This window comes from Oryzias latipes, chromosome 21, assembly GCF_053564925.1.
Source record: "Oryzias latipes strain Hd-rR chromosome 21, Olatipes_Hd-rR_3.1".
Taxonomy (NCBI): Eukaryota; Metazoa; Chordata; class Actinopteri; order Beloniformes; family Adrianichthyidae; genus Oryzias; species Oryzias latipes.
Genome location: NC_136257.1, coordinates 29,700,571 through 29,723,122, shown reverse-complemented (window position 1 = coordinate 29,723,122; position 22,552 = coordinate 29,700,571). Strand labels below are relative to the sequence as shown.

The 22,552-nt window shown below is 40.4% G+C and overlaps 1 protein-coding gene across 2 annotated transcripts; it reads left to right on the top strand.

Moving 5' to 3' along the window:
* The first annotated feature begins 1,236 nt into the window (after positions 1-1,236).
* On the top strand, positions 1,237-22,127 carry LOC105356869 (thrombospondin-type laminin G domain and EAR repeat-containing protein). Of its 2 annotated transcripts, XM_078940220.1 has the most exons (16): positions 1,237-1,625; positions 2,261-2,442; positions 7,240-7,304; positions 7,375-7,536; positions 7,615-7,847; positions 8,039-8,129; positions 8,199-8,352; positions 10,931-11,062; positions 11,230-11,347; positions 11,717-11,831; positions 13,574-13,751; positions 15,478-15,536; positions 15,763-15,939; positions 18,895-19,073; positions 20,583-20,684; positions 20,756-22,127. In XM_078940220.1, exons 2-16 carry the CDS (start codon positions 2,286-2,288, stop codon positions 20,907-20,909), a joined length of 2,076 nt encoding a protein of 691 aa, XP_078796346.1. In that variant the 5' UTR covers positions 1,237-1,625; positions 2,261-2,285; the 3' UTR covers positions 20,910-22,127. The 2 variants fall into 2 exon arrangements, with proteins under 2 accessions (XP_078796346.1, XP_078796345.1); XM_078940219.1 differs by lacking the exon at positions 1,237-1,625 and having other exon boundaries at positions 2,197-2,442.
* The last annotated feature ends 425 nt before the right edge of the window (positions 22,128-22,552 follow it).

Here is a 22,552-nt window from a genome sequence, read left to right as displayed (position 1 = left end):
TTCTGATTGGATCTCAGAAAAAGACACGTGGCACTAAAATTCTGCAAAGAAAGTAGCTTTAGAACTACACAGATATTTGTGTCCCATCAGGGCTTTTTCATTATTTTTGCAAAAGCAAAAAGAGCCATTTGACCAGAAATTCTCCTGATCCTGCTACTTTTCCAGCAGCTTCAGAGGACACACACCTGGTTGGGTCTTTCTTGTGCACACCAGTACTAATTTTTTCAACTTCTGTGTCCGTTTAGGGGTTTTGTATTTTGCCTACCCAGTCAATAAAGAAGAGTCCTCTTTTTTTCTATTTTTGAAGCGTTTCCAGTGGTCTTTTAATTATAATTATGTTGTTTTCTAAAACATAGTTTCTGCAGAGCGGCAGTGACTCATTAGAAATTCACTTGTGAGTTGTGGGCGGGTCTGTTTACACACTCTCTCGCTAGCTTACGGCCCAGCTCCCCAAAAATGGCGAGCAATATCAGAGCTATCCAGCCGTGCAGTTTTAATCCAGATTCCAGCTCAGATGAGGAAAGCAAACACGAACGTGGGTCTATTTGTCTGCAAGTGGACGCATCAGAATGGAGCAGAGCAGGGAGCTTTGGCCTGATTGTAGCTGTGCCTACTACAAGCTTTTTCCAATGGCCTTTTTGTTGTCTGCAGAGATTTGAACATCAATACTCAGAAATGCAATTTTAAGCTTAATTTTGTTTATCTATCTCCTCAATTGTGAGAAAAAGGCCACAGGAATGTGTTAAAAACACTATTTTTATTGGAGTGGGTCTCTAAAAACAAACTTGGCAGGTTGGTAATTTTTCTGTTTTTGGACCTGGACTTGTCTGTGGATTTATGACGTTTTTTGGCCTTTGTTTGATTTGGATTTCCCTTTTGGATTGTTTTTGGATTTACCTCACCACCCTGATCATCACATCCTAAATGCGTAATAAGTCTCAGTTTATTTATAGATTTATTGCCACATTTTCCTGTGAAGGGGTTATTTCTCATCTGTCAATCAGAGTTGCCTCCTGCTCTGAGCGTTATCAAGACATTTTTAACTTTGAGACTAAATGGAGGTTTTATTGAATGAAATTGTTTTCAGGTGAGGCAGCTCTCCCGCCCTTCCCTCCTCCTCCTCCTCCTCTGCATCCCCTCCCACTCTTTTATGTTTAAATGTGGGCTAGCGAGCCTGCAGGTAAACGCTTGCTCTCCCGGGCGACACTCACCTGCAGGGAAAAGAGATTTTGACAGAGAGAGAGATGAGCACGACAGGTGGACTTTTAAACGCAGAAACCAGCAGCACAAACGGAAAAGACAAAAAAAAATCAGATTCAACAGATTTTGGGAGGAAATCTTGAAGTTTAAGAAGCTGTGATTTGTGTAGATTTTATTCTGACCTCAGAGGCACAAACTGGCAGAATTTTCTTTGGAAGCGGATCCAAGTAAAAATAGTTTCTAAAACAAAACAAATAAATTTCGCCTCCTGCAATAAAACTTTTTTTTCAAACATACAAATAGGGTCCAGAAGAATTTGAAACGAGAGACACACTTTTTTCTTACCGGACGTTGCATGTGGATTCAAAAACCAACCCTAAACCAGAGCTGGACCCTCCTCAGCATCTGGATCACCTTCTGACCAGGTTTGATGTCAATTTCATTATATAACTTAAGCGAGATCACAGACACACTCTGCCTGGAGTCTCCAGAAATACAACAGAATAACAAACTTTCATGATCTTGTTGAATTTTGCATTTTCTTAAATCTTTACCAAACCCTTTCCTGCATGAAACTATCACTAACTCCCACATTACTGAGATGAAGCAGGCAATTGGTGCTCTCTGGCAACCACATAAGAAGCTTCGGGGTATAATTGCATGCAGAATCTGCTGAAATAATGACAAAATCATTCACACTTTTTATTGGCACCTCTTTCATTGTCCAGGTAAACAAAATGATAAATCTCTTAGAAATGTTTTGGCTGATTTTTTTTCTACTACAAATCACATCCATATTCTTGGTACTCTGGTCCCAGGAAGAACCTCTAGGTTTCTGGGGTTGAGGTGAGAGTTTTGAATCATCACATTCACTCTATGAGGAAAAAAAACAGCTTGTGTTTTTATGCTTGTGCATGTTTTGTTCATGGGAAGAGACGGCAAAAAAATCTAGATTTAAAAGACATGACAAAGACTCCTATTTCTTTATTTCAGACTTTTTAATGTTGCAGCGTCAGCAGGGTGAATTTTATCTGTTCCCTTTTTTTTTTTTTTTTTCCAGGGAGATCACGTAGGATCCCAAAGCCATGGTCTTATTTGTGCCTCAGGTTGTCAGGAAGATGATGCTGATGCGGTCCAAAAAGCATTCACTGCATACAACAGGGATGTCGTGTTATCCTCTGCTCCTCACCGGGGTGTTGCTCACTGTCCCGGTCCAAAGCCACAGCTGGAGACCCTGCACAGGTACAAGGACTTCAGCATCCTTCTACAGACTAACGAACGTCTTCATTTCAAACTTTGAATTGCGTTATCTTAACATTGTACTATCTCTTCAGTTTGTGGATTAACAGCTGTTTAGAGACCACATTTTTCTGTTTATGATTCATTATTGTTTACCTCCTTTGAGAACTACCTTTTGGACTCAGAAAAGAGTCGTCAATGTGAGCATGTCCTGGAAAAACATGATAAAAAGGAGCGGATCTAGCTCTCAGGTTGACATTCTATGTTACTTAGTTCTATATCTGTATTTGTTTTTATCTGTCTAAACTGGAGTTAATAATAAAAGAACAGGTGCTCATCACTACACCTTTACTGAAGACTGTTTTTATCACAGTAAACCCAGCAGATGGTGTTTTGTGCTCAGCCCGGTACCTCCCTGTACCTGTCTGACAAGCTGAAGGTGACATCCCAGTTTGTTCCGTTCACTTCAGACGTCTTTGCTGCTTTGTGCTTCCATGATTTTAGTCTTTGAAATGTGAGATCTGCTTCTGAACCTGCTGCCTCCTCCCTCCATTCATCCTCCACTGATCTGCTGCTGCGACAAAACACACAGAAAGGCCTCAGAGGAGCTTTAAGGGGAATTCCAGCTAAAACCGATGCCGATTAGAAACACAGAACTCCCTTGCATCTTCTTTAATATTTGATCTCTAATCTCAAAATTATAGTAAACCTCTGACCCATCTCACTCCATGATGATACAGTTCTGCCAAATCAGTAGATAGTGTTGAGTAATGTTTATTAGCTTTTTATCCTTCTCTCATCTAACTGTACATCCCATAATCAGAAAGAAGCTAAGCAAAATTCATCATCACCTGTTATTCTTCATTAATTCTGAATTGATCGTCAGTCCTCATCCCTCGTATGTTAGACTTTTACCCTCAAATTGGAGAAAAATGTTAGCTTAATGAACTTAGTTTGCCTTTCAAGACAAAATAAACACGAATCCTTCATGCAATGTTCTGTATGTTCACCAGTGTCATGGTGGCAAACACGTGGAGAATCCAATTGTGGGCCTCAGTTGGCGACTCAAAGTCAAACCAGTTTTAGTTTTAATAACAAAGCACAACTGGCACTGAGAAAATTAGCAGGTATAATATCAAACACATCTCAGGATTTCAACATCAGGGACACAGTTGAGGATGATGGTATAAAGCCTTAATAGAAACGACACAAAACAAAGGGAATTGAGTTTGAATAGACCGTTGTGTAATTTGTAAAAAATACTTTCAGTTGGAATTAACAAACAAAAAAACAGTATTTCCTAAATCTTTAAAGGGTCTCTCAGTTGGGATAACACACACCCTTCGAACTACTGTAACTAACTACTATAATTGATGTAATGCCAAATAGACGTTTTTTTTGTTTTTAGATTAAAACCATAATTTTTTTAATTTGTCTGATTTAAAATATTCTTTTTTAGTACACAAAATTTCAGGTTCTCCTTATTTGTGTGCCATAATCATCAAAGAAACAACAACAACAACAAAGGATTGACATTTTTCAACGTATTCAACTTCCACTTTTTGAAAAGACTGACAAAAATACATTTTTCATGATCTTCCAATTTCTCGAGATGCACTTATCCACTAGGCCATTCCAACTTTTAGTCTATGTTACCCCATGTAGCCCTGCAACAGGCTGGCAACCTATCCAGGGTTTACCCCGCCTTCCCCCATCAGTTGTTGGGATAGGCTCCAGCAGCCCTGTGACCATCAAAAGTATTCAGCAGGTTTAGAGGAGGAATGCTACCCGTAATAAATAAATGTCATTAAAAACTGTTTTACAAGCTCAAGGTTACAAATATTTGCAAACCTATTTTGTAAGCCTCTCTATATCAGTAAGGTTTTACATGTTACCCCTTAAGCTTCGCCGTATGCTACTTTTAGAACTACTTCATCAAAAAAGTTACTTTGAATTTAAGCTCTTATAATACTTTTTACTTGTTTTACTACTTGATAAAACACTTTGTAAGTTACTTTGTGACCTTTTTCACAAGCACTTTTGTGCAACTTTATAAACAACTCTTCATTCGATCCAATAGATCAGTGGTCCCAGACCTGTTTCAGGCCACAGACCAGTTTTATGTCGGGCAATCTTCTCACGGACCAGCCTGTACGAAGCTGAAGTGGGGGCATCCAGTTTCCTTTAACTTTTAAACCTACTGCTATTATGATGAAATCTACCCGGATGAATGACAGTCTTCTTAGACATATTTTAAGGGGAAAGTTTATTTTCATTTTCTGTAAAATATCTGCAGCTGCTTTAAACTCCATTTGTTCACCAGATTTTGTGTGGGAACCATAAAACTTCAAAATCTTCAAAACTAGACACCAACTTCAGCCTCATCCGACCAATCACTAAAACTGTTATTTTCTGAATTTAAATACAAACTTATATCGAGCTTTGGGCAACTCTATTAGCAACATCCTCGTAACATTAGACATTACTGAATATCATGCTTCCTTATTATGGTCAATTGGAACGACTGTTGCAATAGATCCATATGTGGAGTAATTCTCCTGGCTTTTGTCTGTTAAATGCAGCTTTCTTTTATTGTGAAGTTGACGGCTCCGCTTCTGTTTCCCCACTTGCTTTTTTCGGCCAAAAGAACCTTTCTAAAAACGTTTAATTTTTGGCAAATTTAATAGCTTGGGGTTTTTAGTTTGGTGGTAAGTGCAGCCACTTTAAGAAAGTAGTGGATGGATTTTCAACAAATGACCGAATGACTTGACACGCGTCAAGAATGAGTTCGATGTGGTGGAGAGAATCCAGTGGTTTTACAAAATAAAACTTAAATTTAGAATCATATTATAGATAAAACGGAAAATTGTATGTTGGTTCCATAAGTTAATCACTGCCTTTAAAATATGTGAGAGTCTTCTTCATTTCTCTGTTCTCGCTATTAGCCGCGTTAATCCTTATGTATTGTTCCACACAATTACAAGCTATTAAGCAGTTAATAGAATGAGTTGCCACAAAGACATAATTTAGTGACCGTAATAATAATTTATATTTTACATTTATCTGTTAACATTTGCAGTGTTCCTCTGGAGTTCCTCATTTACCTTACGTGCAGAACAGGCTGAAGCTAGTGGTCCTGTGGTTCCTGTGGACATAATGCAACTCTGATGACAGGAGGGTGAAACTAAATCTAGCTCTTAGTCTAATTTTAGATCAAGACTGCAGCCACAGATGAAGGAAATTGTGCGCTGCTGAGTTGATAATGTCATAAAACAAAGTTGAGCTGATAAAAGTCTGCATGACAGACATGCAGCTCGCTTTATTCATGGGAGCAAGAGTCATTTGCACCTCATTTTCTTTTCGTGCTTGTGGCGACTTCACCTCGACAAGTGCACGCTTTCAGGGATCTGAAATTAGTGAGAGATAACCACCATCACATCTGATCAGTCTTTATTTTTAGCTCTCTGTCTAATGTGACAAGATTTCACAACAACCTGTGTTTTAATCATGGATGTCGTTCTGTATCCTGCTGTTTCTGTTAGTCTAGAGTCCAGGATCCACAGGGAAAGTTGGCGTATATTATCAAAGTATTTGCTTTGTTTTGTAGACATTATCACTGTTAAAACCCAAAACATCTAATATCTTTAATCTGCAAGTGTTGGTATCGAATTCAGACTTCAGAGTCGATAAACACAAAACAGCTGTGTGTTTATGAAACAAACACCATAACTGCTGTTTTGACACTTTGGATGATGCAGAAATGTAAAGAATAAGATCCAACTGTGGCTCTATCAGCTTTTCTTTGATTTTATTTGAGCATATGATCACAGCGAAACCAAAAAACAAAAAAACGGTTGCTTAACTTTAATCTGACTTTGTTCACACTGATGCAAATTTCAGTAAATGTCTTATCAGAGGGCTTAGAAAGAAATGAATCAAGATAACAGGGACCAAATCAGAAGTCCTCTAACTAACTGAGGCCAAAATGAAAAGAAACAAGGCAAAGACTTTTTAAAATGTATTGCAGGATTAACTCAAACAAACTCAGAAACAACTGCAACTGGAGCAAATACATCAATAGAGTTCCCACTGAGGTAGAGTCCAAGCCTTGGAGGTAAAGATGCCTCCTAAAGAAAGAAGGTAGTTGGATCCATGAGAGGTGATCCATCCATCCATCTTCTGAATCTCTCTGGGGAACCAGGGGGTTGCTAGAGCCTATCCCAGCTAGTGTTGGGCAAAGGCATGGTACACCATGGACAGGTCGTCAGTCTGTCACAGGGTGGAGGAGGAGCCTAAATAACAAAAAAAACTCTGTCTTCTCATCTAGTTACCATAAAAATGAAAATGTACTAAATGAACATCTACTTCAAGAAAATGTAGTCTATTGATGAAGGCATGTAGAAATAATGAAAAGAATGAGACCACACAAATCACTGATATACTCCTGGAGTGACTCTTTGTAGAGCATTTTACCTTAGTTTTCTCACCTGTGTAAAATTTGTTCTCCACATTTGACCCATCCCCTAGGGTAGAGGTGAGCTGCAGACACAGCTGCGCTTGGGAACCATCTGGCGGTTTACCCACCACAATCCAACTCCCCAAATGCAGTGTCAAGCAGAATGGCTTTGGGTCCCATTTTTAGAGTCTTTGGTATGACTTGATTGTGGATTTGAACTCACAACCTTCCAGCCTCAGGGTAGACACGCCAGTTGTTCCTGCTGTGTTTTTTTTTTTTGAAATTTGGGGATTTAAGCTAGTGTTGACGCAACATCCTAAAAACAAAGTGCATTTGGTTCACAGACCTGCTGCCGCTTGATCTGCTATCCAGAGCTCTGGCAAGTCCAGGACAATCCCTGCCTACACAGGTAAAGCACAGGAAAGGTGGGAAATAGATTGGGGAGCCATGGATAGATAATGGAAGCCATGTCCTTCCAGCTGCAGATGGTTCAGTCCAGAGGATCCAGAGGGTTCAGGCTGACTGGCACCATGGCCACAGCCACGAGTTTCCCCGCTTCACAGATTTTCACCAACTGTAACTATTTTCCAGCTGAGTTCTCCTTGGTTGCCACCCTGAAGATCTTAAGATTGAAACACAAGGTGAACTGAAATTCAAGAAGATCCTGATCCAGTCCTGTCCTGTCAGGTGGAACCTGATCATGTTCTCTCTGTTCACAGACAAGTGAATACATCTTCTCCATGGTGAAGGAGGGCCCAGATTTGCTGCTGCTTGGGTTACGTGTCTCTGAGAACCACCTCCATCTGGTGATCATGTCTCCAGGTCTTGGTAGGCGGAGCAGAGTGACCTTTAGGGACATCAACTTAGACGATAACAGGTGGCACACTGTGGTTCTTGCTGTCACCGGACAGCATGCCACGCTGACCATCGACTGCAGGCCGCCTCTGGAGATGTGAGTAACTGATAAAACAGCGATGCTTTTAACTCTGTTTGATTCCACTTCTGAAAAAACTGGATCAGGATTTGGGTTTTCTGATTGCATCTCTTTTTTCGTCCATTTCCGGTAAATCCACTCATGAAGATGTTGAAGATGATATGTTTCTCCATGATTTGGAAATTAATAACAGTGTTCCTGTCTCCCAGTAAACAGATCCAGTCGTTTCCCAGCGCTCTCAGTACCAAAGGTTCAAGGTTCTTCATCGGCAGCAGGGGCCAGTGGAGAGGCCGCTTCACTGTGAGTTTGTGCTCTGAATCAGAAGCATCTCACAGTCCGGCTAGTTCATCATGGTTCAGCTGTCTGCAGGGTCTGCTGCGGCAGCTGGTCCTGCTACCAGGTTCGGACGCCAGACCAAGACTGTGCCCCAACTCTGAACCCAGTCTGGCTGAGCTGTCCGTTCCACATGTCCTGAAGTCCACACCTCTCCAGCCGGACGGCCAGGGACCGCTTTATCCATACGGTGAGGATGACGAGTCTATTCATGAACTTCTGTGGTTTTTAACCGAGGAACAGAGTCTCACTTCCACCTCTATTTTTACTTGTTTCCTGTTTAAACGCTGTGCTGTGATGGCATCAGTGACTCTGTAACCTGAGCTGCACACTGACAGGATGAAGAGTTGTTTGTTTATGACTGACAGGCCTCTGCAGCTTCTGTTTGTGTGTGAGCTCACTGTTACCTCTTTAGGACCTTTTGGTTTACACACCAGCAGTTTCAGGACGGATGGTTGTCATAGTGACCATTAGTAGTAGGGGTTTGTGTTCTGGTCTGCCCTTTATGTCATGCTGTCCTTCGACCAGATGAAAAAACCTTTACTCTCGTGGGGTCTGCCCACAAGTTCTGTGGATTTTTGGATTGTTGATACCCGTGGGGGGTCAGACAGCCACCTCAAGGGACGTAATGAATTTGATTAAAGAAATGAATTTTTATCGTCAGTCTTAAATGATTCGTGGTTATGCAGTTGCTGTACCTGTCCGATGTGGTGAAGAGAGAGCTGAGCCAGAAAAGTAAAGCTCTCCATTTACCGGTCGATCTGGGTTCCAACACTCACCTATGGTCACGAGCTCTGGGTCATGACAGAAATAACAAGGTCCCAAATACAAGCGGCTGAAACGAGCTTCCTCCGTAGGGTGGCTGGGCACTCCCTTAGAGAAAGGGTGAGAAGTTCGTTCACCCCCCGGAAAGTGCTTTGAGTAGAGGAGCCAGCTGAGGTGGCTCTGGCATCTGATCTGAATGCCTTCTGGACACCTCCCAGGGGAGGTGTTCCAGGCACGTCCTAGTGCTGCTGAAACTACTGGCCTGGGAACGCCACAGGGTTTGCTTGGGCTGCTCACCCTGCAACCCAGTCCCGGATGCGTTGGATGGATGGACGAGTGGCTGGTCGGATGGATGGACGTTGCTCTCTCAGCTTTTCAATCAACAAAAAAATTCCTTCATAACATTAACTTTAACCCTCCTGTTATGTTGTGGGTCAAATTGACCCGTTTTAAAGTTTGAACATCTAGGAAAAATAGTTAAAAGTATTTTTTCAGCATGAAAATTCTTTTGCTTGCCTTAATTAGCGTATTCAACATATATTATGAAAATGGTTCATCTCACATATATGCAACCCCCCCTGCATGTTTATATCACATAGATACTGTTTGGGTCAATTTGACCCGGCAGTCAAACTGGAGGTACAAAGCTGTCTTATTATTATTAGCAGAAACAGAAAGATGACAGTCCAGGAGGCTCTGGAAGTCATCACTAATCATGATCAAAAGAAGACTATCTTGAGCTAAATTCTGATTCTAATGATTCTGATTTTGAACCAGATGAGGGAAATGCTATTCCTGTTCCTCCAAGCAAGACATTCATATCAAAGAATGGTGAAGTACATTGGTCTTCATCCCCAAATATGCGTCAGACAAACTTGTCTGCAGAAAACATCATAAAGACAGTGCCAGGGCCCACTAGGATGGCATAGACTCATGTGACCATGTCAATTCAATTCAATTCAATTTTGTAAATTGACAACAACAGTCGTCTCAATGGGATTCATATCGGTAATTGAAAATGTAAAACATAAAATCAAAAGGATCATGAATACATAGAATTCAATAGGAGAATACTAAATTGAACTAACAAACAGACTAAACTAAACTGGGATCCCTGCCCTTAGACCCCCCTTCGCAGTAAGGAAAAACTCCTAAAAAAAAATGGATTCCGGAAAAAAAAGAAAAAACCTCAGGGGTGCCACATGAAGGAGGGATCCTCCCCCAGGACGGACAGGCGATTTACCAGAACCTATAGAGAAGAATTAATTTATCTAAATCTACAACTACATAAATAAAGTCCAGCAGACGAGCTTCATCCAGATGGAGTTGGAGGGACGGTCGGGGGTCGAGTCGAGCCGCAGACAGGATCCAGGTCAAGACAAGCATGACCTGTGCGAAATGTTCAAAATGAATTTGTACAAAGCACAATGTGATGACTGGTCACTGTTGTGCTGTGTATATCTACACACACACACACACAACTTCATATTGCAATTGCTTGTCTGTTGTATTGTGATTTTGTTTTTTTCTGGTTCACAGTGAATGTATGTAAAACAAAATTTCAAGATTATGTTTCAATGTTATGTAAAACTATTGTATTTTATATGTTAGTCTTTCTAAATCAATACAGTAGTGAAAAATTAATAAAAAGTTTGAGCATGTATGTTTTTAAGAAAAACGAGTGAATTATCTAATAATTGAATGACTACCTGTTAGAGGTAAGGAACACCATTTCACTAAGTTTTGATAGAATAATTAGTAATGAAGTTAGTTATGAAATATTCACACTGCTTGTTAGGATTTTTTGGGTCTGACATTTTTTAATTAATAAAACATGCACCAGGTCAAATTGACCCAGGAACATCATCTCTGGTCCTCACAAATGAACATAACAGGAGGGTTAAATGTTAGCTCCTGTTGACGTCTGTTGAATGAATTTTTTTTTAACCTCTATCTGTTTCTTGTTTTGAATGCTCACTAATGTTTCTGGTGTTGTGCACCAGAAGCTGAAACTCGAGTGACAGTGGGAGACCATCCTCCATGTTCAAAACGAGAACATGGCCAGCTGTGGTTCAACACCCAAAGCAAGGGTCTGTTCATCTGTGACGGGCTGATGTGGAAAACGCTGCTGCAGAGTGAGTCTGAACAGCGTTTAACAGATCAACTGTGACTATTTTACATTATGATATGCCTGAAGCATAAAGTATATGATGCTGTTCCCTGACGTTCATTTAAAATATGTTTTTATGGTTACAAGCTGTTTCAGCTTCATCTGTCTTCTTGTCCTGAATTGACTTGACAGGTAAAGAGCGTCTGGACTACGTGGAGGATTACGAGGACCTGTACACTCGCTCCAAAACCTTAGACATCGAGGTCTTCTCCATCCCATCTGAAGGCCTGTTCATGGCGGCTGCCAATAAGTACTAATACTTAAAAAAATACTTAATAAGCCACTGACCTGTATAAATAAATCAGAACATGGGGATAACAAACATATGTTCACTGAATTGGCTTCATTTGATTTGAGCCTGAAGTAATCCGTTTTCTGTGGGTGACGTCACACGTACTCAGTCCAGTTGCCATATACAGTCATTGAGTGCTAGCTGGTTTGCAATAAATTCAGAAATGGAAGGGGAAGACTTGGCATTTGCCTCATCAGTTGACAGTACTTTCCAACTCAAAAAGGTAATCAAAGTATTTTGTGTAAAGGCACGGGCAATCATCTCCAGCAGGTGTCATGGTCATTTCTGATCCCGTCTCATTAGTGACCTTCATTTCTCCTCCTGCAGGGACTCCAGGCTCGGATCAGGTATCTTTAGATGGAAAAACGGCTCGTTCCACTTTTACCAGAACATCAGCACTCAGGAGGCCAGAGCCTGGAAGCACTTTACCATTGATGACAAGGTGAGCAGTACTCAGTGCACAAAATGAGAGGACGAGCTGTCACTGGAAAGTCCGGTGATGTTTGGTGATGGTCGGGAGTTCTAACCTCAGAAAGAACTGTAGACTGACTGTTTGTGCAAAAGGAAAAAAAAGCCATTCAGGTTTAAGCACAAGTTTCATACACCAGAACAACACTAACCAAATCTCAAGCATGAGTTGTATATAGCAAAATCTCTTCATATCTGTAATTACATCATGTTTAATATAAAATGCTTGACTTATAATCAAGATAGAAGGATTTGAAATCATCAACTTAGAGATATAGTCCCCCATGTCTGCCCAACTTTACACAACAGCGTTTTCACTGTAGAAGCACAAAGCTGTGAGACAAACCTCTTAGATGACCTGCAGATGTGAGGGGTGGAGCCAAGTGTCTGATTGGACCCCTTGAGGCCATCTGCTCTGAGGACAGATGAACGTTGAAAAGGTGCTTAGAGCAGAAGGAACAAACATATCTGAGGTGGAGTCTACTCTTCGTTTTGAAGCCTTGTGTTCACATTGTGTAGTTTTTGTTTACTCAGGCACAACACACAGGTGTTACCATAAAGCTCTGTAGGTACTGAGCCAGGCAGGAAGGCAGCAGAAAATGACATCAGCTTAGAGAGAAAATGACTCTGGAAAAGGTTTGACCCACACGCTGGATGATGTATGATGAGCGGGTCCATGAAAAGCTCAAACCTTTGGTCCAGTTCAGACTTTGTTGGACACACACACCTTCTCAGGTGTTTGTTCTCTGTTGACGTCTGTGGCACCTTGTTCCTTTGTGAGTCTTTGTAAAGGTTGACTCGCTGACATTTTTGCGTCTTTCTGTGGTTTTTTTGGTGGGTCTATTGACTTTGGTTTGTTACCTGACGACTGGGGTCAAAAGATTTCAAAACAACTCATCAACTTTGTGTTTTGTTTGCAGTTGTTGGTGACGCATTTATGCAGTAACACCCTCCTAAAAAAATACCGTCTTTCTTCCAAAAAGCTCGTGTAGGGCCTTAGAAATTCAGCCCGCACAGCTGTACCATATAAGGCTACCGGTATTTGGAGCTGATTACTTATCCACATAAATAGAATTTTTTTCTAGGTTTACCCCTCAAATCTTAAAAATTACATCCACAATTCCATTCAATAACTATTGACAAAAAAACAACAACGTAATTTTAGGTTTGCCGTTTGTTCATTTTGGGGTTTTGGTCCTAAACCTCTGGCAGTCCAAGAAACAGACCGAAACCAGGGGGCTCCTTACAAAGAATGCAAAGAAAGATTCTTTAGCAGAGATGAGGATTTATCCATCCTAAATTCCAAACCAAAGTAAACCATCAAGACTGCATCCAAGGAGCACGTTTTTACTGTCCCACGTGAACAGCACTAACAGGCTCCGTGCACACTGCGCAGGATTCGGAAGACTTGAAGAAATCTGTACTATGTGCGTGTGTCTCACCTACTTCACCCTCACTTACCCTATTAGTAGTGTAAATTGTATAACCAATAGGCTTTCAAAGTATTTAAAGAAGTCCATTCAGGATTTTTATATTTCAAGCAGATTATTTATTTTTATCTTTAAAAAGTATTTTACTATTTATGCAGCACTTTTTGGTAAGGTGAGAATTTGTGGCTCTGGAACCAAGACAGTCCTGGAGATGTTTAAATGTTTCTTGATTAAACACATAAGGGTAAATGTTCTCAAACAGATGGTTTGCTGTGTTGTCTGTCAGACTTTCCTGGTGGTGGCAGACTTGAGGGAAGTGGAGCCTGAGCTGTCCGTCATCTATCGGTGGAACAAGAGGCGGCGGCGTTTCGTCCGTTATCAGGCTCTGGAGACTCATGGAGCTCAAGACTGGGAGGCTTTCCAGATCCACAACAATAGCTTCCTGGTGGTGGCCAATCATAGAGGTAGAGACTCTTATTTTGATGATCGTAATGCATCATTTTGAAAGGAAGAGGGTATCCATAACCACAGGCATCTGCTGGTAAAACACTTAAACTTTTACGAGTGTTTTAGAGAACAAACATGAGTCACCATGAGCAAAGGCTGCAGCCTGATGCTGTTAATTACTCCAGAGCTGTTAGGATCAGAACTGCTCTTGGTTTTGTGGTGGGTTTGTTGGTTCAGAGCATTTAAACTAGAGCTTTTGATGGCACAGACTTGTGGTTTTATGCTCACTTTGATGCACCGGGGAGCTTGTCTGTCCTGGACCGTCGTCCTGCCGCAGCTCGACTCGAACACTTCAAACACATCTACACCTGCGCTGATCCCACACTGATGGGTGTGTTTTTCCTGTGAAGATTAAAACACTCTTACTGATCCGAAGCGATAGTTTCAGATCTGAGGGGAAGGAATGCAGGTGGACTGTGATCACATCTAAGATGTGTTCACAGCTTGTCATGCAGTCCACCATCTTTCAGTGTTCAAATCAGGCAATAAAAGCCCTCAAACAGGACCAAAAAGGGGCCACTGAACAGACAGAATTGGCCTGAAAGGAGTCACCACTTGTGTTTTATAGGAACAACTCATGATGCCAGACAAAAAGTGAGGCCTCAAATCATTTTAAACTTGCTGTTACAGGAAAACAGTTCCACCGTCATTCAAATCTACAAGATTGTCAGACTCATCACGTTTTAGATTTTTTTTCTGCTCTGACTATTTCCGCGTCGCGCCGCACCACCGCTGCAGTCAAGACACGGTGATAAATGCGATGTATATATGCTGATCTTTCCGATAAGGCATCAGTTCAGAGAGAAAATTCACCTCTTAGCGCTTGTTTTTGTCCAAATGATGAAGCAAAAGATTGTTTTAAAGAAGCCGGCGCAATGATACAAAACATTTAAGCTAGGTGACCGGAGCTTCTTTTTCACCGTGCGGTTATCTTGTGGGATATCACTTTTTAATGCACACCCAGCAGCCAATCAGAATCTAGTATTCTCCTGGACCATCTTATAAGCTCAAAATATACGTAGTGGCTGTGAGACATCATCTCAAGGACCCTTTAATGCCAGAGACGCTACTAGATTCAGTCCATTCGAAGACCGGCACAGGTTTTGATAAAATGCTGAAATATGATTTGCAAACCAGATGTGTCAAGCATGGGCTTTGGCATTGTTATCATACCAAAAGGAGGCGAACATCCCCTCGTTATTTTAGACACCTTGGTAACCTCTGCCATGCTCCTGCGGTTTTGTAGATCCCTCCATTGATGAACTGATATTTCTCCTTGCCCTGTGTTGCAACAGGACACTGGGTGGCTGCCAAACATTCAGTTGTCATACAGTCTAAAAAGGTTTTACTTAGCCATGTTTATATGTGTTTAACAGCATTGTGGGCTTGCAAATCCTTCCTGCTCTGACAGTAATGCCTGTGGATTTAACAGTTGGAGAAATCTTTTCAATCTGGTCAGTCAGGCTAGTGAATAAAAGCTATGAAATTCAGATCATCAGTTTACAGTATCTGGTTGGAATGATAGCTAGATGTTGCCATGGCAGCATTGATGTAAGATCTGAAGACTCCTGAGATTCATTTTGAATCCATTTTGACACACTGGTATTCTGACCAATCTCAAAGGGGGATCCAAAATCTGTGATCATGTGGATCATAAAAACATTTGCCTCTTTGTGTCTTCAGCCAGAGACTTCAACTACAACATCCACAGTGTGATCTACAGGTGGAACCCTGACACAAAGGTAGAGTCCATCTTTCTTTTTTTCATGATTTTCTACCGTCCTAATGTAATTTTAGTCATATTTCCAATATTTTTGTCATGAATCCTTCAGTTTTTCTGTTGACTGTCATTTCGATCCCATATTTTTCTACTTTTTCTTGTCTTGAAAACTTCTCTGTTAAGCTCGGGTTAAGAATTATCCAGCTCTCAACCTGTCCAGTTGCTTGATCTTTGCTTTCTCTGCCTAGCTCTTTGAGGTGAACCAAACTCTTCAAACAACTGGAGCATTTGATTGGGAGTTTTTTACCGTTGGACCGTACCACTTTCTGGTGGTAGCCAATACCTTTGATGGTCGGACTACAACTATCAGCTCCACTATATACGTCTGGTTGGATGGCCACTTCAAGAGCTTCCAAAACATCACGGTATGTGGCATGTTGTCTTTGTGGATCTGGAGTAGATTAGAATTGTATTTATTTACCTTTGCACCATCAACAAACTGTAAGTCAGAACAATCCTTGTAGTTCAGATGTGTAAGACTCTAGGCCTCAAGGAAATTTTCCAATTTCTTTAGATACCCCCCCCCCCACACACACACACACACATGCAGCTTATTACCTAGATCAGATGTGTTTTTGCTATTAAGAAACTACAATGGAAAACATGTAGGACACCAGCCCTTGAGGCCAGAAATTTGACCCCTGTGCTCCAGATGAATGGACAGATGGGTTGGTAGTTTATGATGGGTGGGTGAGAGATCATTCTTTTTTTATTTTTAAAAGCTCTACAAAAGCATCTGTCATCATGTCTCCGTGTCTGGGTTCATGAGATCATTCAGACACTCTCCCAGTATGTTGAGCTTCACTCCTGAAGTGGAAGCTGCTTCTGAATGACAGCCGCTTCGGTAGTGTTTCCATGTCTCTGTGACCCAGTTTGAAGACTTGTTGTCCCGCATTTGTCCAAGAGGGAAATATAAAAATAAGATTAAAACTAGAGGTCTTTATCATTTATTATATCTCAAGGCTCACGAGATCCAAGCAGTCTGCCTCCAAATGCTGCAGTGGCTTTCATAGACAGGCTGGCGACTTGTCCTGGGTGTACCCTGCCTTTGCCCAAAGGTAGCCGATATAAGAAAATTGCTGGAAGTTCAAGTTGAGAATGCATCGATCTATTGGAGTTGTATTCTACCCGCTGGTCAAGTCCTTGAAAACATCACGGGCCCGAAACTAGACGCTAAAATTGAGCTGCTGTTGGACTGACGCCCCATGCCTGACGCAAGGATTGCACCACAGGACCTCAGATCACATCTGTACATTAACTTAACATTAAAACTCGACGCCCATGACGCACAAATTTGATATTTGTCAAAATAACTGTTATTGCTCTGCCACCTTTTTTTTTAAACATGTTCTTGATAATTCTCATTTTTTTAATATTTATTCTTTAGTGCAGGTTATTCAAGTTGATAACTGACCATAAAAGTAGGTGGTGCCCACTGGCCCCCACATCCAACATTTGAAACATTTGACAGATTTCTTGTAGCCCAGTTTCAAGTCTTAGGGGTGTGGACTTTAAACAAGCTCACTCCTTATTGGGGAGTGTGGTTGCCATAGAAAAGTTGACTCAGACTGACTTAAACCAATCGCTGCTTACAGAAGAAGTTTGGCTCCAACATGGCAGCGTCACTATTGGGAAAAAATGCTGACTGAGTTGACTTTATTTGGTTAGAGCTGGAAATAACTCGTATTCTATGGGTGACATCGCACTCACTCAATCCAGTTCTCAGATACAGTCAATGTAACAGATGTAGAGCATTGTAAGTCGCTAGTATAAAGTAAACTTGTTATAACACTGGAAGAAGAAGAATTAAAGAAAAGTTGTACTTTTTTCAGAGGCTAGAGACCCTGTTCTGGACCTCACATCATTAGTTTTTCTTTAACAAACTTGCTAAAACTTATTGCAACTACATGAAAGCAGAAGCTTAAAATCAGCTTCATATGAATTAAAATATGTATAGTAAAGCACAGGAAACCCGCAAAATAATTACTGAGTGTGACTGGGGGTTTCCAGCTTCAGAAAGTCCTTTATTGCTTTTAAAAAACCACAAAACCATGTTAAAGCTCTTCATGAAACTCCTGGACCTTTAATTTCACCAGACAGCAGCATCAACACGTCCGCTCACCTGCAGACTCTCCAAAAATATTCCCTCCTCTCCTATTTACCTCTGCTCTTGACCTTGATGGAAAACATCCTGAGATGTAGGAGAGGATTTCAGTAGAACTTCAAAGATTTTAACTTAACCAAGTTACAGCTGAAGATTTGGTGGCTCACTGGGTTAAGATCCTTGTTTTCTAAGTGAATGAGAAGAGGTTCAAATCTCAACCTCCACTGAGCAAGATGCTAGGTGTTGTAAGTGCCATTCATGTGATAGGAGATCCATGTTTGTTTGTTTTTTTATACTTTTGCGTTTAAACGGTGACCCACCTCTGCAACCTCCCCATTTTCTCCTCCTTTTCATCCACTTGCCTCTTTTTACTCAGCATTTGTATCTCCAGTCATGGCAGAAGACCTGGTCAACAGGAACTAAAAACGAAACTGTTCAACCTCCCATAATCTGAGAAAATAAGCATATATTTTTAAGACATAAAAAGAAAAAACTCAAAGAACCTCTCTGATCATCACAGTGGTCTGTTAATAATAATTATGCTGTTTTTAGACTACGGTAAATAAAAAAAGGTGTTTTTTAGAACATAGTTTCTGCAGAATGTCAGGAGTTTATTAGAAATTTGCCTCTGAGTCGTGGGAGGGATTTCCTTTCTCTCACCTTTACTCTCTCTTTACATGCTGTCCTCCTAGTTTACAGCCCCTCACTCATATTTCCATTTAATAAACATGCCCTTTTCCAAATAGTACGTTTTTGTCTGCTCCTGATTCACAACCGTTTGAATAGATAAATACTCAGAAATGCAATTTTTGAAGTTAATTTTCTTAATACATGTCTTCCATCATCAGAGAAATGCCACAAGAACATATTAAAAACACCCAAAACACTATTTTTACTGGTGTCGGTCTTTAAAGATACTAGTCCTCACGGTGACGGTGTGACATTGGACCACAGACAGGTTATACTTGATCGTGACTACATGCAGTTTATAAAGATGCCGTGGAAGATAACTCCTGATTCCGTAGGTAAAGTTCTTTGATTCTTACTTCAAATGCGCAAAAACCCACAACTGAATCTCTGTAATATTTTACCAAGTTTCCTTTTGTCTTCTCATCAATGATTTTTCCATTGATCAGTTCATCAGCGAACTGTTTTTACAGCTCGAGCTCCTTGCTCTGATCTTTCGGTTCTGCTCCTCCTCCTCCTCCTCCTGCAGACAGTCGGAGCCACAGACTGGGAGGCGTTCCAGATTGACGGCAGGTTCTTCCTCGTGGTCGCCAACAGCCACAAGTTTGCAGACACGGGCCAGAGTTTGTACAGTCTCAACTCCACAGTGTACGAGCTCAACTCACTGACCCAGACCTTTATCCGCTTCCAGGAGATCCTCACTCACAGGTGATCCCACCAAGCTCCAGCTCCGTGCTCACTCAAAGAGGTTCACAGCACGTTCTCACTGTAGAGGCTGCACAACTTCAGCAGAGGTTGAAGGGACAGAAAATATACACGCTTTGTGCAAAATGATGAACCCCAGGTCCTGAGGATAAGAAAAATTGAGGATTGTAGACTGCAACTGCTCTTTCTGTATAATCAGCAGTGTTTTTACTAAGTTGGATGAATTGGATGAATATGTATGGACAGTGGAAAAAACATAAAAACCATGTTTGGTTCTCAGAGAAAACTTAGTTTGAGATGACATGCCTTCAGAATTAAGAATCTTCATCCGGTAAAATGTATTTTAACCCAAGAAAGTATCCAAATTGTAGTGTTAAGTGACAGAATCGTCTAGTTGGATGGTCGCTGATTAAACTCCGGTTTGGTTAGGTACCCACCAGTGCCTACTTACCTCACCTTTGTGCTGTCCTTAAACAATCCCCATGGGTCCAGTGGAGGCTGCTCAGCTGGTTCTGTGGTTAAACTTACTGTGAATGTGAAAATTGTGCAAATGTTGACAGGAACAAGGCATGTTTGTGCAAAAAATGTATTAAAAATAAATTACACAGGTGAATCCACCTGGCAGTGACTGGGATAGGCTCCAGCAACCTCATGACACAGAAAAGGGAATCAGGGAGTTTTGAAAATGAATGGATGGATGGACAGCACTGCACATCTTCTTTTTTGTTTTAATTTAACTCCTGAATAGTCTTCAAAGAAAACAATTTAAAATCCAAATAGACAAATAATTTGCTGACATCCAGACGAGATGTTAACTTGTTTAAGATCCTAGAACACAGGCCAACATGTTTTCCAAATAACCTGCCAATGAAGTTCCTTTACTGGCTAAACACACCTGATCCAAGTAAGCAGCAGCAAATAAGGCAGGATTTCTTTAAAAAAAAATAGAAAAACACCCCTGCCCTAGAAACTGGTCCAGAAGGCTTTGAACTCGGAGACACGGTCTGTGTCTGACATTAATGACAAGATTCAGACTCAAGAAGTGAATTTTGAAGCTATTTGGCACATTTCTAGAGAAAGCTAAGTAAAACAAACATCAATCTTCCCTGAATGTTTATTTTCTTTTATCTTTTGTGTATCACCATGACAGGAATTTAGATTACAAGTGTAGCTAAATGGACATATTCATAAAAATGTTAGTTCTTGTGCCTAAAGTCTGTTTGTGGATATTCAGCTGCCCCCTTATGATGCTCATGTTGAGTCAATGCTGACACCTGCTGGTCTTTTTTCAACTGAAGTGCTGATGGTCCATCATCCGTTTTCAGAACCTGCTAATGCCTGTCGGGGTCACTGGGTTGCTGGAACCAACATAGTGGGGGAGGAGAGAATAAAAATGTACATAATGATAGATTATCAATCTTTCTTTTGTTTTTGTCTGCATTTTTGTCTTTATTTTTAATGTTTTTCTATAATAATCCACATAGTTGTTTGCCTGGTTGTTTGTGTCCCTAGTGCTCTGGACTGGGAGTTCTTCATCATTGGAGACGAGAAGTTCTTGGTTGTTGCAAACTCTCATGACGGCAGCTCCTACTCTCTGAACAGCATTATCTACAGGTGTGTGGCATTCATTCCAACCTACAGGTGCCTGCCGAGCCTGCGTGACTGTTGCCGTGTGCCTTTTGCAGGTGGCAGGGTTACGAGGGCTTTGTCCCTGTCCACAGTCTCCCCACGTTCGGCTGCAGAGACTGGGAGCACTTCCGCACAGATGAAGGCTCCTTCCTCATCTACTCCAGCGCCACGTCCCGCCTGAGCAAGGTGTTCCGACTCCGGACATACTGACCCCATCCTCAACCTGACTTTTTTTCGTGGCCTTCTGGATCTACAGTTCTCTTCTCTCCATGCAAAAATGCATGCAGAGCCCTCCACGAGGACTTTTTTTTAACAGAAACTTTATTTCAACAATTTGCACTTTGCTAACGACTCCTGTGAAGGAGTAGAGAAACTCATTTGACTTAGATGAACCAGGTAGTTAACCATAACAGCAACCAGCTGGTGAAAATGCACCAAAGATCCTTGTCACCTGTTGCCATTTTCAGCACATTTTCTCTGATTTCTACAGCAACAGGAGTTGATGAAAAAAAAGTAAAAAAATATTTAGTCAGTCATCAGCTGGGCAAGTTCTCCCACTTAAAAAGATAATAGGCCTGTAATTTTCATCACAGGTATGCCTTAACTATGAGAGACAAAATGAGAAAAAACGTTCAGAAAATCACATAGTTTGATTTTTAAAGAATTTATTGGTAAATTATGGGGGAAAAGAAGTATTTGGTCAATAACAAAAGCTCAACTTAATACTTTGTTTTATACTCCATGTTGGCAATGACGGCAGTAAAACGACTTCTGTTAGTCTTCACAAACTGTTGCTGGTCCATTACTCCATGCAGATCTGCTCTAGAGCAGTGATGCTTTGGGGCTGTCGCTCTGCAACACCGTCATGTTGCTCCTTTAGCTGAAATTTGCACTTTTGACTTAGACATTGAGATGTTAAGTCTTTCGACCTTTAACATTCACAGGTTTCAACAGAAGAAAAATGCTACGTTTTTTTTTAATCTTTTTTTTTATTCTATTGGCTTTTGTTGAAGTTTGTCAATGGATGTGTCCTGTTAAGTAACATATCTGGAAAATTAGTCTTTAACGAAGGTTTTGAGTGGTTTTAGGTCTTCTAACCAAAAGCCAAAACATAGCTTGTTTTATTTATTTTGTAAAATATGTTTGTTTGTATAAGAGGGGATTTTCAAGATGACCCCGTTAGTGCTTTTATGTGCTGTGATTTGAATAGAAGGGGTTTTTCAAACTTTATTTTAATTTTTTTTTATTTGATACTATGTTGTCTTTTATATTCTTTAAACATTACAAATTTCAATAGCTTAAGTTGTTTGTAGTTTTTACTTAAATGTATATTTTTTATAAGCATCTTGAACTATTTATCTACTGTGTCCTGCTGTCAAGTCATAAATAGATTATATCGCATAGTAAAACATGAAACAATTCACACTATTCTTCCTCTATGTGTAGAATATGTAAAAAGATTTATTTTAAATAAGATTTATTTTTAGTTAGTTAGTTTTGTTTACATGTTGTACATCTGTATGTTGAAAACTAAAAAACACTAATGTGATCGGAAAGGTGTCATGAAATCAGTAAATCACCTGTTAATGTTGTGTGTCACATTTCTTTTTGTTTTACTGTCCTACAAAAGTTAATATTTGTTTTGTGACGTGTTTTAAAAAAGATACCTTATTAGTGAATAAAGTGCATCTAAACTTTTCTTTTCAACAATTTTCATAAAAGCATTTTTTACTTTAAATGTTTGTATAAATGCCGATATTAACTATAGAAATACTTTCATTTTTTGTATTTTTTGCAACAACAACAAACAGAAAAAAATGTAAGGACAAATATTTATTAGTTAAGCATAATGG

Bases quoted from the DNA above. Each gene is read 5' to 3' on its own strand.
- LOC105356869 (XM_078940220.1), top strand. From the start codon at position 2,286: ATGGTCTTATTTGTGCCTCAGGTTGTCAGGAAGATGATGCTGATGCGG. The intron at 8,353-10,930 runs GTGAGGATGACG...GTTGTGCACCAG, and splicing joins GGGACCGCTTTATCCATACG to AAGCTGAAACTCGAGTGACA. The intron at 15,537-15,762 runs GTAGAGTCCATC...TTCTCTGCCTAG, and splicing joins GGTGGAACCCTGACACAAAG to CTCTTTGAGGTGAACCAAAC.